This window comes from Oncorhynchus tshawytscha, linkage group LG26 (genome assembly GCF_018296145.1).
Source record: "Oncorhynchus tshawytscha isolate Ot180627B linkage group LG26, Otsh_v2.0, whole genome shotgun sequence".
Classification (NCBI taxonomy): domain Eukaryota; kingdom Metazoa; phylum Chordata; class Actinopteri; order Salmoniformes; family Salmonidae; genus Oncorhynchus; species Oncorhynchus tshawytscha.
In genome coordinates, this window is record NC_056454.1 from 37,708,911 (window position 1) to 37,725,668 (window position 16,758).

A 16,758-nucleotide genomic window follows, 5' to 3' on the forward strand; every position below is an offset into this window, starting at 1 on the left:
GCCATCAACTACAGAGAGATTATCCTGGAGAAGAGTCCCCTAAGCAACTGGTCCTGGGGCTCTGTTCACAAACACAAACAGAGCCCCAGGACAGCAACACAATTAGACCCAATGAAATTATGAGAAAACAAAAGGATAATTCTTTCCAGTGTGTCAAGTAATTAACAAAAAAACAGCGCAAACTACAATGCTATTTGGCCCGAAAAAGAGACTACACAGTGGCAGAATAGGAGCGAGAGAGAGAGTGAGTGATTATTGTCCTCTTTCAATAAAAGTCAGAAACCAACTGTATAGGCTTCCGGTAGAACATTGTTCTCTGTGAAACATGTGCGTTGTGCATGCACATTCAGTGCATGAGATTTAACTGAGAGCCTATGCTAAAATATAATAATGTGTAATAGGCATCTGTCCTTTCCACTTTCCTGCATGTCCTGATCCAACATTAGCTGTCATACTGATGTTCCTGCATGGACAATCTCTCTGTCTCCTGACTACTGACTGTCGGTGCTACTGAGTCTGTGTGTACTGAATACCAACTGTGACTGCTACTGAGGCTGGAAGATATGAGGTGGTAGGATAAAGGACAGTGTTTCCCTGGTGTGCCCTTGAAGCCCTGTGTGATTTTTCCACCATACTTTTAAATAGGCCTGGCTACCTAGGCTTCCCCACTGTGTTTTAAATAGGCCTGGCTACCGAGGCTTCCCCACTGTGTTTTAAATAGGCCTGGCTACCGAGGCTTCCCCACTGTGTTTTAAATAGGCCTGGCTACCGAGGCTTCCCCACTGTGTTTTAAATAGGCCTGGCTACCGAGGCTTCCCCACTGTGTTTAAATAGGCCTGGCTACCGAGGCTTCCCCACTGTGTTTTAAATAGGCCTGGCTACCGAGGCTTCCCCACTGTGTTTTAAATAGGCCTGGCTACCGAGGCTTCCCCACTGTGTTTTAAATAGGCCTGGCTACTGAGGCTTCCCCACTGTGTTTTAAATAGGCCTGGCTACCGAGGCTTCCCCACTGTGTTTTAAATAGGCCTGGCTACCGAGGCTTCCCCACTGTGTTTTAAATAGGCCTGGCTACCGAGGCTTCCACACTGTGTTTTAAATAGGCCTGGCTACCGAGGCTTCCCCACTGTGTTTTAAATAGGCCTGGCTACCTAGGCTTCCACACTGTGTTTTAAATAGGCCTGGCTACCGAGGCTTCCCCACTGGGTTTTAAATAGGCCTGGCTACCGAGGCTTCCCCACTGTGTTTTAAATAGGCCTGGCTACCGAGGCTTCCCACTGTGTTTTAAATAGGCCTGGCTACCGAGGCTTCCCCACTGGGTTTTAAATAGGCCTGGCTACCAAGGCTTCCACACTGTGTTTTAAATAGGCCTGGCTACCGAGGCTTCCCCACTGGGTTTTAAATAGGCCTGGCTACCGAGGCTTCCCCACTGTGTTTTAAATAGGCCTGGCTACCGAGGCTTCCGCTCCCGCTCTGCTCTCACATCTTCTCAATCCCACCTTGTTTAGTGTTCACTGATGTACCCGACGAAGATGAGTGCGTGTGCATCTGTGTGTGTATGCGTGCGTGTGTATTACTGTCGGTGACATGTGACGGAGAAAGTGGGTTAAGAAATAGCATGCTGACTCATCATATGCATGAGCCCCTCCACACACACACAAAACAATCTCTCATACAGTAAGTTGCCCTTCATGCACCTCAGCACACGTTATTGCACAGCGAGCTGACAAAGCATGGATGCAGCTTTACTTTGGCCCAAAAAAACAGGCTGACTTTGAGGGATTGTTGTCCCCACATCCAGCAGGCAGAGAGAGTTGATTAAAAGCATTAATGAAATGCTTAAGGCCTGACAAACAGAGTTCACTGTAAAACATTTCCTGTGAAATGTACAGTAAGTTTCTGGCAGCAATTGGCCAGTAAGTTACTGTAATTGATTTTATAGTACAGCTACTGTAATCCCATTTACGGTAATCCATTTTACAGTACTAACATTTTTCTGTAATCTAATTTACAGTAAATTCCTGGAATTACCCATGCATGGAATTACTAATTTAGCAGGCACTCTTGTCCTTAGCAAGTTGCATTCAATCAACGTTGATAAAACAAAAGCTCAAATCACAGTCATAGCAAGTAAAACGTTTCTGTAACCATTAATACAAATGTTGTTGTAGTTAAGGAAACATTGGTCTCCAAGTAATTACAATTACAACAACATATCTTATGATACAGTGCCTTCTGAAAGTATTACATTTTACATTTTCCACATTTTGTAATGTTACAGCCTTATTCTAAAATGGATTTTAAAAATTCTAAATCCTCATCAATCTATATGCAATACCCAATAATGACCAATCGAAAACAGGTTTTTAAAATGTTTGCACATTTATTAAAATTAAAAACAGAAATACCTTATTTACATATTCAGACCCTTTGCTATGAGACTTGAAATTGAGCTGGTGCATCCATTTTCCATTGATCATCCTTGAGATGATTCCACAACTTCATTGGAGTCCACCTGTGGTAAATTCAATTGACTGGACATGATTTGGAAAGGAACACACCTGTCTATATAAGGTCCCACAGTTGACAGTGCATGTCAGAGCAAAAACCAAGCCATGAGGTCGAAGGAATTGTCAGTAGAGCTCCGAGACAGGATTGTGTTGAGGCACTGATCGGGGGAAGGGTACCTAAACATTTCTCTATGTAGTACTGTGCGCCTCCCATAGTTTGTTCTGGACTTGGGGACTGTGAAGAGACCTCCTGGCATGTCTTGTGGGGTTTGCATAGGTGTCGGAGCTGTGCGGCAGAAGTTCAAACAGACAGCTCGGTGCATTCAACACGTCAATACCTCTCATAAATACAAGTAGTGATGAAGTCAGTCTCTCCTCCCCTTTGACCCAGGAGAGATTGACATGCATTTTATCAGGGTTGGGTAGGTTACTTTCTAAATTGTAATCTGTTACAGTTACTAGTTACCTGTCAAAAACTGTAATCAGTAACGTAACGTTTGGATTACTCAAACTCAGTAACGTAATCTAATAACATTCAGTTACTTTTAGATTACATTCCCCTTAAGAGGCATTAGAAGAAGGCAAAAGATCGATGTGGATGATGGCAGACGAAAGGGAGGGTGGTGCCGCTTTTCCTACAGATGCTGTTATTTTATCTTTAACAGGTGTACGCTGACCCCAGCTAAATAACTCATGCAAAGATTTAAAGCGCAATTGTGTGTTTTATCTCCAGTACATTGTCACGATTAGCAGTTATGTAGCTGCTCTACTGATAATCTCAGTGCGTCCTTGCTGGGATGACACAATCAATCTACTGCCGGAGAATTACAATACCAAGCACATTGGTTCACTGTTACACAGGAGCGGACAGTACGCAGCATACCATAATGTTCTGAATAATGGCCAAGTCTACCTCGCTCCCTATTCCACTGAACCGTCTAGGAGTAACAAACACAGGTCCAACATTTATCGGAAACGGTTAAACTACCAATCCACTACCCTCCTGCTTCCCGGGGATGTGCAATTCAACCCTGGGCCTAACATCACCGAGCCAGCGCTGATCACCGGAGTGGAAAGTAGAGGATTGCCACTGATTGTCGCTGCTGCGGAAGTGGGTGAGTGCTCTGGTCCCATGGTTTCTCTTGAGTCACTCGGCTCCAAAATGGAATTTGACTCTCCAAACATATCCAAGTCACTATACGCGATCCCTGACTCTGCCCCTAATCAAAACGTCCCAAACCCAGCCGTCAGAAAACACCGAAGATTTTACTTTTTTTCAATGTGGCATTCATTCTCAAGTCATCTGGGACCCATGAGCTAAGCCCAAGGGACTACTAGGGGGGCACTATAACATTCGTAGTGTCATTCCAAAAAGTGATCAAATTCAACATCTTCTCACAGGCTCCAACCTTGACTTCCTCTGCCTTTCAGAGACATGGTTCCATAAAAACTCTCCATATGCTGCTTTGATTGTGCCTGGCTACAAGTCTTCAGGAGAGACAGGATTGAAGGAAGAGGAGGGGGTGTGATGATTTACGTTAAAGAACATATCCGATGTAAACAAATTGTGTGGTCATGTGATAATGAACTAGACTGTATTGGCCTGAACGTTACACTGTCTCTCCAAATGTCTCTTACCCTTATTGGAATGTATAGACCACTTTCCACCAAATGTGTGTTTTTTGATCAGTTTAATAACATGCTTAGGGAATGTCATTTTGGGAAAGAGGTCATGTTAATGGGAGATTTTAACATTAATTATGAAGACAGGTCTTGTAGGAAAACTCTCAAACGGATCACTAATACATTTGACCTTACACAGCTAGTTAAAGGGCCTACCAGGGTGACTTGTTGCTCTAAAACACAGATTGATCTGGTGTTCAGTAATAAACCAGAGAGTGACTAAATCATTCAATATGATTACTGGGCTGTCTGATCATAATCTGACACTTGTAGTCAGAAAGCTTTCTAAGAACAGGTTTAACCTCTCTACTGTTAGAAAGCCTGATCAACTTAGATTACCTAAGAGTGAATTAAATTATTTTGAAAACGCAATTAAGGGAATTAACTGGAATTATCTCTTGTCCTATACAGATGTGGAAGCTGATAGGTTTTTCTATCCACAATCCAGACTACTATAAATGGCTTCCAAAAGAAAATCAAATCCAAACCTGGCCAAAGGAGCACTCTTCCTTGGCTAAATGGAGAAATCTGGAAACTGATGAAAGAACGAGATCATGCTCTAAAAACCTCCCTGAAGTCCAAATTAGAGCATGACAGATGTAGGTTGACCATGTTGAGAAATAAGGTGATGAAAGAAACCAGACGGGCCAAGGCAAACTTTTTTATTAACATAATTGGTGAAGCAAAGGGAACTTCTAAACTGATCTGGGAGAATCTAAAAAAGTTAACACGGAAAGACCTGCAAAAACACTGCAAAAAGACTAGAAATCATGGTGAATGACAATCTAACACAGGATGCAGTCGAAATAGCAATAGCCTTCAGGGTACTGACACAGAACTCCTCCACTGGTTTCTTGGGCTCAGTGCTAGTGAATGACACTCAACCTGTCTTCCTCATAAGGGAGGTTTCTGAGTCATAGGTGAACAAGGTGATTAGCTCACTAAAGAACTCTAAAGCCAAATATGTGTTTGGGCTGGACTCTACCTTTCTTAAAAACTACAGAGTCACTCACTGGCCCCATTACTAAGGTCGCCAATATATCTATTGGTCAGGGGGTGTTTCCAAGGGTCTGGAAGTTGGTCCATCTTTAAATCAAATCAAATCAAATTTTATTTGTCACATACACATGGTTAGCAGATGTTAATGCGAGTGTAGCGAAATGCTTGTGCTTCTAGTTCCGACAATGCAGTAATAGAGTAATCTAACCTAACAATTTCACAACAACTACCTTATGCGACAACTACCAAGTGTTATGGGATGAAGAATATGTACATAAAAATATATGAATGAGTGATGGTACAGAACGGCATAGGCAAGATGCAGTAGATGGTATAGAGTACAGTATATACATATGAGATGGGTAATGTATGGTATGTAAACATTATATAAAGTGGCATTGTTTAAAGTGGCTAGTGATACATGTATTACATAAAGATGGCAAGATGCAGTAGATGGTATAGAGTAAAGTATATACATATGAGATGAGTAATGTAGGGTATATAAACATTATATATAGTAGCATTGTTTAAAGTGGCTAGTGATACATTTTTTACTTTATGGCCTTCCTGTGACATCGGGTGGTGTAGGTGTCCTGGAGGGCAGGTAGTTTCGCCCTGGGGATGCGTTGTGCAGACCTCACTACCCTCTGTAGAGCCTTACGGTTGTGTGCGGAGCAGTTGCCGTACCAGGCGGTGATACAGCCCGACAGGATGCTCTCGATTGTGCATCTGTAAAAGTTTGTGAGTGCTTTTGGTGACAAGACAAATTTCTTCAGCCTCCTGCGGTTGAAGAGGCGCTGCTGCGCATTCTTCACCACGCTGTCTGTGTGGGTGGAACAATTCAGTTTGTCCGTGATGTGTACGCCTGACACCACACTCCAAGGGCCCTCACCTCCTCCTTGTAGGCCATCTCGTCGTTGTTGGTAATCAAGCCTACCACTATAGTGTCGTCTGCAAACTTGATGATTGAGTTGGAGGTGTGCATGGCCACGCAGTCGTGGATGAACAGGGTGTACAGGAGCGGGCTCAGAATGCACCCTTGTGGGGCCCCAGTGTTGAGGATGTTGTTACCTACCCCCGCCACCTGGGGGCAGCCCATCAGGAAGTCCAGTACCCAGTTGCATAGGGTGGGGTGGTCTCAAGCTTGATGACGAGTTTGGAGGGTACTATGTTGTAAAATGCTGAGCTGTAGTCGATGACCAGCATTCTCACATAGGTATTCCTCTTGTCCAGATGGGTTAGGGCAGTGTGCAGTGTGGTTGTGATTGCGTCGTCTGTGGACCTATTTGAGAGGTAAGCACATTGGAGTGGGTCTAGGGTGTCAGGTAGGGTGGAGGTGATATGGTCCTTGACTAGTCTCTCAAAGCACTTCATGATGACGGAAGTGAATGCTACGGGGCGGTAGTCGTTTAGCTCAGTTACCTTAGCTTTCTTGGGAACAGGAACAATGGTGGCCCTCTTGAAGCATGTGGGAACAGCTGGCCTGCGCATGCTCTGAGGACACGGCTGGGGATGCCGTCTGGGCCTGCAGCCTTGCGAGGGTTGACACGTTCAAATGTTTTCCTCACGTCGGCTGCAGTGAAGGAGAGTCCGAAGGTTTTGGTAGCGGGCCGTGTCAGAGGCACTGTATTGTCTTCAAAGAGAGCAAAGAAGTGTTTAGTCTGTCTGGGAGCAAAACGTTCTGGTCCGCTACGGGGCTGGTTTTCTTTTTGTAATCTGTGATCGACTGTAGACCCTGCCACATGCCTCTTGTGTCTGAGCCGTTGAATTGCGACTCTACTTTGTCTCTATACTGACGCTTAGCTTGTTTGAGCGTGGGAGCTTCCTGTTTTAGTCTCTGTCTATAGGCAGGCAGCAACAAAATGGAGTCGTGGTCAGCTTTTCCAAAAGGAGGGTGGGGGAGGGCCTTATATGCGTCACGGAAGTTAGAATAACAATGATCCAGGGTTTTACCAGCCCTGGTAGCACAATCGATATGCTGATAGAATTTAGGGAGTCTTGTTTTCAGATTAGCCTTAAAATGCCCAGCTACAATGAATGCAGCCTCAGGATATGTGGTTTCCAGTTTACATAGAGTCAAATTAAGTTCATTCAGGGCCATCGATGTGTCTGCTTGGGGGGGAATATATGCGGCTGTGATTATAATCGAAGAGAATTCTCTTTGGTAGATAATGCGGTCGACATTGGATTGTGAGGAATTCTAAGTCAGGTGAATAGAAGGACTTCAGTTCCTGTATGTTATTATGAGCCATGTTTCCGTGAAGCAAAGAACGTTACAGTCTCTTGTGTCTCTCTGGAATGCTACCCTTGCTCGGATTTCATCAACCTTGTTGTCAAGAGACTGGACATTGGCGAGTATTATGCTCGGGAGCGGTGCGTGATCTGCCTGTCTCCGGAGCCTGACCAGAAGAACACTTCGTCTGCCCCTTTTACGGCGTCGTTGTTTTGATTCGCCGGCTGGGATCCGATCCATTGTGCTGGGTGGTGGGCAAAACAGAGGATCCACTTCAGGAAAGTCATATTCCTGGTCGTAATGATGGTGAGTTGACGTGGCTCTTATATCCAGTAGTTCCTCCCGACTGTATGTAATAAAACCCAAGATTACCTGGGGTGCCAATGTAAGAAATAACACGTAAAAAACCAAAATACTACATAGTTTTAGGAACGCGAAGCGAGGTGGCCATCTCTGTCGGCGCCGGAAGTAGAATCGGGTGACCCTGCTGACGTTAGTAACTACAGGCCCATTAGTATACTACATGTGGTGTCGAAGGTTGTTGAAAAATGTGTAGCAGAACAACTGATTGCCCACCTCAACAACAGCTCCTTCACATTACACTCTACATTACACTTGGCTTCAAAGCAAAACACTCCAAAGAAATGGCCAACTGCTTTGTTATGGAAAATGTGAGGTCCAAGATGGACAAAGGGGGCATTGTTGGCGCTGTGTTTCTGGACCTAAGGAAGGCTTTTGATACTGTTAACCACAAAGTTCTCATCACAATATTGTCAAAGTTCAACTTTTCCCCGATGCCTTGAGATGGATGAAATTATACCTTGAAGGCAGAAGAACTCAGTGTGTCAGAGTGAGTAATGAGCTGTCGCCCACTCTTAGCTATGATGTGGGTGTGCCCCAAGGGTCAATACTGGGGCCCCTCCTGTTCAGCCTGTACATGAATGATCTGCCTTTTGTCTGTACTGGGTCTGAAGTTCAAATGTATGCAGATGATACAGTGATATATGATATGCAGTGGGGAGAACAAGTATTTGATACACTCCCGATTTTGCAGGTTTTCCTACTTACAAAGCATGTAGAGGTCTGTAATTTTTATCATAGATACACTTCAACTGTGAGAGACGGAATCTAAAATAAAAATCCAGAAAATCACATTGCATGATTTTTAAGTAATTCATCTGCATTTTATTGCATGACATTAGTATTTGATACATCAGAAAAGCAGAACTTAATATTTGGTACAGAAACCTTTGTTTGCAATTACAGAGATCATACATTTCCTGCAGTTCTTGACCAGGTTTGCACACACTTCAGCAGGGATTTTGGCCCACTCCTCCATACAAACCTCCAGATCCTTCAAGTTTCGGGGCTGTCGCTGGGCAATACGGACTTTCAGCTCCCTCCAAAGATTTTCTATTGGGTTCAGGTCTGGAGACTGGCTAGGCCACTCCAGGACCTTGAGATGCTTCTTATGGAGCCACTCCTTAGTTGCCCTGGCTGTGTGTTTCGGGTCGTTGTCATGCTGGAAGACCCAGCAACGACCCATCTTCAATGCTCTTACTGAGGGAAGGAGGTTGTTGGCCAAGATCTCGTGATACATGGCCCCATCCATCCTCCGCTCAATACGGTGCAGTCGTCCTGTCCCCTTTGAAGAAAAGCATCCCCAAAGAATGATGTTTCCATCTCCATGCTTCACGGTTGGGATGGTGTTCTTGGGGTTGTACTCATCCTTCTTCTTCCTCCAAACACGGCGAGTGGAGTTTAGACCAAAAAGCTCTATTTTTGTCTCATCAGACCACGCTGCAGGATTTTAATCCATGACGGTGTAGTGTGTTACTAATGGTTTTCTTTGAGACTGTGGTCCCAGCTCTCTTCGGGTCATTGACCAAGTCCTGCCGTGTAGTTCTGGGCTGATCTCTCACCTTCCTCATGATCGTTGATGCCCCACGAGGTGAGATCTAGCATGGAGCCCCAGACCGAGGGTGATTGACCGTCATCTTGAACTTCCTCCATTTTCTAATAATTGCGCCAACAGTTGTTGCCTTCTCACCAAGCTGCTTGCCTATTGTCCTATAGAGGCTTCCATTAAAGAACACCCTCTGTGTTATGTTAGACAGGTAACTCTTTATCCACAATATAGCACTACACATGTCGTTAGTAAAGGTTGAAAAAAGTAAAGGATCTAGACAGCTGACCTGGGGAATTCCTGATTCTACCTGGATTATGTTGGAGAGGCTTCTATTAAAGAACACCCTCTGTGTTCTGTTAGATAGGTAACTCTTTATCCACATTATAGCACTACACATGTCGTTAGTAAAGGTTGAAAAAAGTAAAGGATCTAGACAGCTGCCCTGGGGAATTCCTGATTCTACCTGGATTATGTTGGAGAGGCTTCTATTAAAGAACACCCTCTGTGTTCTGTTAGACAGGTAACTCTTTACCCACAATATAGCAGGGGGTGTAAAGTCATAACACATAAGTTTTTCCACCAGCAGACTATGATCAATAATGTCAAAAGCCACACTGAAGTCTAAAAAAACAACCCCCACAATACTTTTATCATCAATTTCTCTCAGCCAATCATCGGTCAATTTTACAAGTGCTGTGCTTGTTGAATGTCCTTTCCTATAAGCGTGCTGAAAGTTGGTTGTCAATTTGTTTATTGTAAAAATAGCATTGTATCTGGTCAAACACATTTTCCCTTAAGTTTACTAAGGGTTGGTAACAGGCTGATTGGTCAGCTATTTTTTTTACTAGGCAGGTCAGTTAAGAACACATTCTTATTTACAATGGCGGCCTAGAAACAGTGGGTTAACTGCCTTGTTCAGGGGTAGAACGCCAGATTTTTACCTTGTCAGCTCAGGGATTTGATCTTGCAACCTTTCAGTTACTAATCTAACACTCTAACCACTAGGCTACTTGCCGCCACTTTATTTGGCCCAGTAAAGGGGGCTTTACTATTCTTAGGTAGCAGAATTACCTTTGCTTCCCTCCAGACCTGTGGGCACACACTTTCTAGTGGGCTTGAATTGAACATATGGAAAATAGGAATATCATCTGCTATTATCCTCAGTAATTTTTCATCCAGAATGTCAGACCCCGGTGGCTTGACATGGTTGATATACAATCATTTTTTCACCTCTTCCACACTCACTTTACGGAATTCAAAATTACAATGCTTGTCTTTCATAATTTGGTCAGATATACTTCGATGTGTAGTGTCACCATTTGTTGCCTAACATGCTGACCAAACCGCACGCGTGCGCGTGTCCAAGTTGATTTTATTCACCCACACCAGAAGCGATCAGGACACGCAGGTTGAAATATCAAAACAAACTCTGAACCAATTATATTGATTTGGGGACAGGTCAAAAAGCATTAAACACTTGCTGTTGCTAGCTAATTTGTCCTGGTATATAAACATTGGGTTGTTTTATCTGAAATTCACAAGGTCCTCTACTCTGACAATTAATCCACAGCTAAAACGGTAAAACAAATTTGTTTCTCGTCATCTCTCCTCCTTCCTTCAGCTTCTTTTTCTTCTTTGGACTTTATATTGTGGTTGGCAACCAACTTTACAGCATTACTACAACCAACCGGAGTGTGGACCTAAGTTCATCTTTCAATCCCACACATGGGTTTATGCTCCTAAACACCAATGAGGAAATGGGAGAGGCTGGACTTGCAGCGTGTTGAGTGTCACAAATAGAACCAATTTCTATTTTAGTGCCTGGCCACGCAGACACTCGCTGACGTGTGCGAGCAGTGTGGGTGCAATGATTGAGTAACATGTATGCGTACATTTATTTTGCGACGCGAGTGATGTGGTCATTCAAGTAGTTGTCAATATCAGTCGATTTTGTGATGAATGAGCCATCCGATTCAATGAATGATGGAGCTGAGTTTGCCTTTTCCCCCAAAGTTTTATTTATGGTGCTCAAAAGCTTTTGACTATTATTGCTTATGTAATTTGTCTTTGTTTCATAGAGTAGTTTCTTCTTCTTTTTATTCAGTTTAGTCACATGATTTCTCAATTTGCAATATGTTTGTCAATCACATGATTTCTCAATTTGCAATATGTTTGTCAATCAGTTTGTCAATCATTCCTTTTGCCTCATCCATCTCAACCATACAATTTTTCAATTCCTCATCAATCCATGGGGATTTAACAGTTTTTACAGTCATTTTCTTAATGGGTGCATGCTTATTAGTAACTGGAATAAGCAATTTCATAAGTGTGTCAAGGGCAGCGTCTGTTTGCTTTTCATTACACACCACCGACCAACAAATATTCTTTACATCAACAACTACAACACGAAATCACTACAAAACTTCAGTCTTCTTCACCTGCAAGATCGTCTGAGTCCAACCATCCTGACAGCTAATGAACCTGAGGAGAATTCTGTCTGTAATGAGTCCCTTTTGTGGGGAACAACTCATTCTGATTGGCTGGGCCTAGCTCGGCCTTTGCCCTCCCATGCCCACATATGGCTTCGCCCTTGCCCAGTCATGTGAAATCCATAGATCAGGGTCTAATGAATTTATTTAAAGTGATTGATTTCCTTATATGAACTGTAACTCAGTAAAATCTTTGAAATTGTTGCATGTTGCGTTTATATCTTTGTTCAGTATACATTTAATTGTTAGAGAACTACTACCTCATATCACTTAAATTGGTACAGGACTCTCAACAACAAATATAGCCACTTCCAAAGCACGCCTTAAAATATGTTACTGAGGCAGTGATTCTTTCTCCTCCCACAATATTTCTACGCAATGCACCATCATTTACAGTATACTGCAGTAAATATATAGCAAAACAGCAGTACAGTACTTTATTGCTGAATTGTATTGAAAATAAAATCAGCAACTGCTAATAGTGAATATTTAACTATGTATTACAAGCATACCAACTGATATTTGGTGTTTTATATAATATTCACTTTAAGCCTTAACAAAAGCTTAACTACTACATATGACTTACATTGGTACTGCACTCTCACTAACAGGTACAATAAATATAGACTCTTACAAGACACATCTGAAAATATGTTAATAAGTAAGAAACAACAATACCATGCATCCACTAGTGTTTAAAAGGTTTTTGGTGCTCCGAACATTTTACTGGATTTGGAATAAGAGTAAATCACTGGCAGCAATTGGCTTGCAAGTTACTGTAGAATTTCAAAACAGGGTTTAAAGTATTTCTAAAAGAAAGTAGATTACAATGTTATGTGGGGGTACAGCATTCTCACCCACAGGTGTAACAAATATAGTCTCTTATAAGCCACACCTTAAAATATGTTCATGAGCCAGAGACTCCTTCCCCGCCTACTAACATTTTCCCACAATGCATCATAATTAAGACTGTAAAAAATATATGGTATTTTACTGTGCATTCTAAGGTGTTTTACTGTTGAAATTACAGAAAGGTCTTACGGTGTGCTGTAAAACAAATGTATGGTACTTTACTGTGCATCGTACGCTAATCTACTGTTTTCCGTTTACACAGTATCATACTGTTGATTAATACAGTAAGTTACTGATACAATTACAAACAAATACAATTACAACTTGCCTTCATTTCATATAGCCGAAAACCTTTAAATGCTATATTTAAACTAACTACTTTAAATATAACATTTAAGGAAAATACATATGCAGACCTGTTTATAGGTTTTCAGCTATATGAAAGGAAGGCAAGTTGTTTCCAAGTAAGCAATAAACAAAACTCTGTACATTTTTATGGAAGTTTACTGAAACTATACCGAAACTATACTGAAATGCGGAGATGTGATAGAGAATGTGTAATAATCCCCAATTTGAGGAACTCATGTCTCAGTCATGAAGTTGCAGCTTTTCCTAACATGTACTCTCCTATACGTTTGGGTTTGTTGGCCAGTTTGGCTTTTTGTGTACTTGTACAAATTGTAAAAATGTAAGAAACTCACGTCTCAGTCTTGTAGTTGGAGCATCTCTCCAATGGAATCTTCAGAACTCTGTTGTTGAGTCCTACAAACAGTGACCTATCACTGTGAAGGATCTGCAGGTTCAGGATTGGCTCCCGCACCCCAGGGGGGAGGAGCTGGATCTCCTCCAGGTAACACCCCTGAAGGCTCTTATTGTTGGTGGCCAGGGCCTTCAGGATGGTGCCGTATTCTGATTGGAGGAGAGAGGAGGAAGAGGACGATGAGAATTTGTTGGATTGTACTGTATACAGTCAGGTCATGTGGTTAGGAAAAACTCAGGGTCCTATAATAGGTCAATAGAACGTCCTTTGGATAGACAGCTAGTGAAGGGTGCCGGCATTGATTGATGAATTAATTGGTTGATGATTGATTATTGGGTCTAACCTATTGACCTTGACACCTGACATTTGAACTCTGTGCTGACCCGTGCCGATGTACATGACGTGGTAGAGGGTGTCGTGACCCTGTACGATGTCCACCACCAGCCTGGAGAAGCGCACATCGTCCTGCATGACCAAGGGGTCCACAGAGACGGGCTGCACTACATCGTTCATCAGGTACAGCCGCTGGGCGTCCTGGAGGCTGCGCTCCGTCAGACCATCATTAGGACCGCCGTCGTCATCTATGGTCCCACACTGAGGAGGGGTGGAGGAGCGGTGGGAGAGGCGGGCGGGAGGGAGGAGTGAGAGGTTTAGTGAGAGTGAGTGAGTGAGTGAGTGTGAGAGAGAGAGAGAGAGAGAGAGAGAGAGAGAGCATGAGAAAGAGGGGAAAGAGAGCGAGGGAAAGAGAAAAGAACCACATAATGAAAATGAAAAATGCCTCATGTTCACAGTCATTATTGTTTTGATTAAATGAATACTACGTCTCAGGCTGTGGTCATTTCATTCTCCTTTTGTCCTTTAGTAATCACACTTACTCACACCTACAAGATAATGACTGTTACATTGTAATGACTGTTACAATGTAATGACTGTTACAATGTAATGACTGTTACAATGTAATGACTGTTGTTGGGCTAAACAACATCTCTGGATCTGGCACGCAACAGCAACAATATGCTCCTTAAATGCCATTATTAAATACTGGATGACATGAATTGCTTCAAAAAGCTACGGTTGCATTTCTTAAATGATGTGGGCTATGTGGTGCATGATCCCTAGTTCTTATATCAAATGCCTCCTAGATGCAGTGTCCTTTCATCCTGGTTCTGGGGATACACAGGGTGGGCAGGATTACTCTCCAGACCAGCACTAACCTGGAAGTTGGGGATGGGGTTGGGGGTGGGCAGCCAGGTAGAGCGGGGGTTCTCCTGGGAACGGAAGGGCCCGTTGAAGGCCTGGGTGATGGAGCTAAGGTTAAATGCACACACTGCAGATGCTGCTATACTGTTCCTGTAGGACAGACAGAGAAAGAAGAGATAGGAGGGAGGCAGAGGGAGAGTGTGTGTGAGAGAGAGAGAGAGAGAGAGAGAAGGGGGAAGAGAGAGAGAGAAAGAGAGGGGGAAGGGAGAGGGAGAGAAATGGGAATGGAGAGGAGAGAGAGGGGAGAGAGAGAGAGGGGGGGAGAGAAAGAGAGAGAAAGAGAGAGAAAGAGAGAAGAAAAGGGAGAGAGAGAATGAGAGAGAGAGAAGGGGGAGGGAGGGAGAGAGAGGGGGAGAGGGAGAATGAGAGAGAGAGAGAGAACGGGGAGGAGAGGGGGAGAGTGAGGGAGTGAGTGAGTGAGGGAGAGAGAGAGAAAGGGGGAGGAGAGAGAGGGGGAGAGGGAGAGGGAAAGAGGGAGAGAGGGAGATGGAGAGGGGGAGAGGGAGAGTGAGGGGGTGAGTGAGGGAGAGAGTGAGGGAGAGAGAGAGAGAGACAGTGTTACAAACTCAGTGAAGAGAGAAGTTAGTGTTGCCCATATATATCTCTACCTGAGAGGTCAAATTAATCAAATTAATCACTCCGTCTGTCTGAAAGTCTCATCTTTTACAGATGCATTTAACACACCATCCATTTCTGCTGGAGGCTGTGTCGGTACTTCACAATCGGCATGAGTGAATTAGGATGTAAACACACACACAGACACACAAACACACATCCTCCCCAACCCCGGTATGAGGTGAATAAACCCAGTTAAACCCTCTTCTCCTCAGGACCATAGTATTCTGGGTAATGAGTTTCTAAACTGCCTTCCTTACTTTATATCCTCTTCTGGATAGATACTTCTACTCCGCTCTGTGTTTGTGAGCGTGCGAGTGCGTGAGTGTGTGTGTGTGTGTGTGTGTGTGTGTGTGTGTGTGTGTGTGTGTCAGTAGTGCTCTACACTGAACAGACTTTACTGTACAATAAACTCTGTGCTCTCCTTTGTGTGGATGCCAGCACACTCATAACTGGGCTGGTGTACTGTAGCACAGAGATGGTGAGGACTACGATACAATAGAGCCCTATAGAGTAACTCTCCTTATATGTTCTTGTTATATAAGTTTATATATCGGTTATGGTCTTATTATGTTCTGTTCTTGCAGAGTACAGTTTGTATACTATATTCCATTCATGCCTTATGTAAGTGTATTGTCCTTATATAAGTGTATTGTCCTTATGTAAGTGTATTGTCCTTATATAAGTGTATTGTTCTTAAATAAGTGTATCCAGCAACCATCGTGGAGGTCCCATTAAGCTCTGTAGAAATACATTAACACTGTCAGTAGTACCCTGGGGGGTGGCCGATGCCACAAAATGAGTCAAATACATTAACACTGTCAGTAGTACCCTGGGGGGTGGCCGATGCCACAAAATGAGTCAAATACATTAACACTGTCAGTAGTACCCTGGGGGGTGGCCGATGCCACAAAATGAGTCAAATACATTAACACTGTCAGTAGTACCCTGGGGGTGGCCGATGCCACAAAATGAGTCAAATACATTAACACTGTCAGTAGTACCCTGGGGGTGGCCGATGCCACAAAATGAGTCAAATACATTAACACTGTCAGTAGTACCCTGGGGGGTGGCCGATGCCACAAAATGAGTCAAATACATTAACACTGTCAGTAGTACCCTGGGGGGTGGCCGATGCCACAAAATGAGTAAAATACATTAACACTGTCAGTAGTACCCTGGGGGGTGGCCGATGCCACAAAATGAGTCAAATACAATAACACTGTCAGTTCCGTGGGGGCGAGCGATACCACAAAATGAGTTCAATACAAACAAAGGAGATGGGAAACAGGTGGCTCATTGACTGTACTATGAGGAGTAAAAACAGCCTGCAGCAGAATGAACAGCAGCTATTTCAGAGAGACAGAGAGAGTGTGTGTATGTGTGTGTCAGCCTGCAGACTAACAGCAGCTTGTTTCTAGGATTCTGCACTGTGGTCAGTGAGTCTGAGA

At 43.5% G+C, this 16,758-nt stretch overlaps 1 protein-coding gene across 6 annotated transcripts in view; it reads right to left on the reverse strand.

The window, feature by feature from the left end:
- Positions 1-16,758, reverse strand: part of LOC112224859 (semaphorin-5B) — a 289,959-nt gene that overhangs the window by 61,728 nt on the left and 211,473 nt on the right. For all 6 annotated transcript variants that reach the window (XM_042306582.1, XM_042306580.1, XM_042306579.1 and 3 more), the window contains 3 exons: positions 14,647-14,782; positions 13,816-14,026; positions 13,374-13,581 (listed from right to left, as the gene is read on the reverse strand). In XM_042306582.1, the coding sequence (XP_042162516.1) occupies positions 13,374-13,581; positions 13,816-14,026; positions 14,647-14,782 (555 nt within the window). The remainder of the gene's footprint in view (positions 1-13,373; positions 13,582-13,815; positions 14,027-14,646; positions 14,783-16,758) is intronic.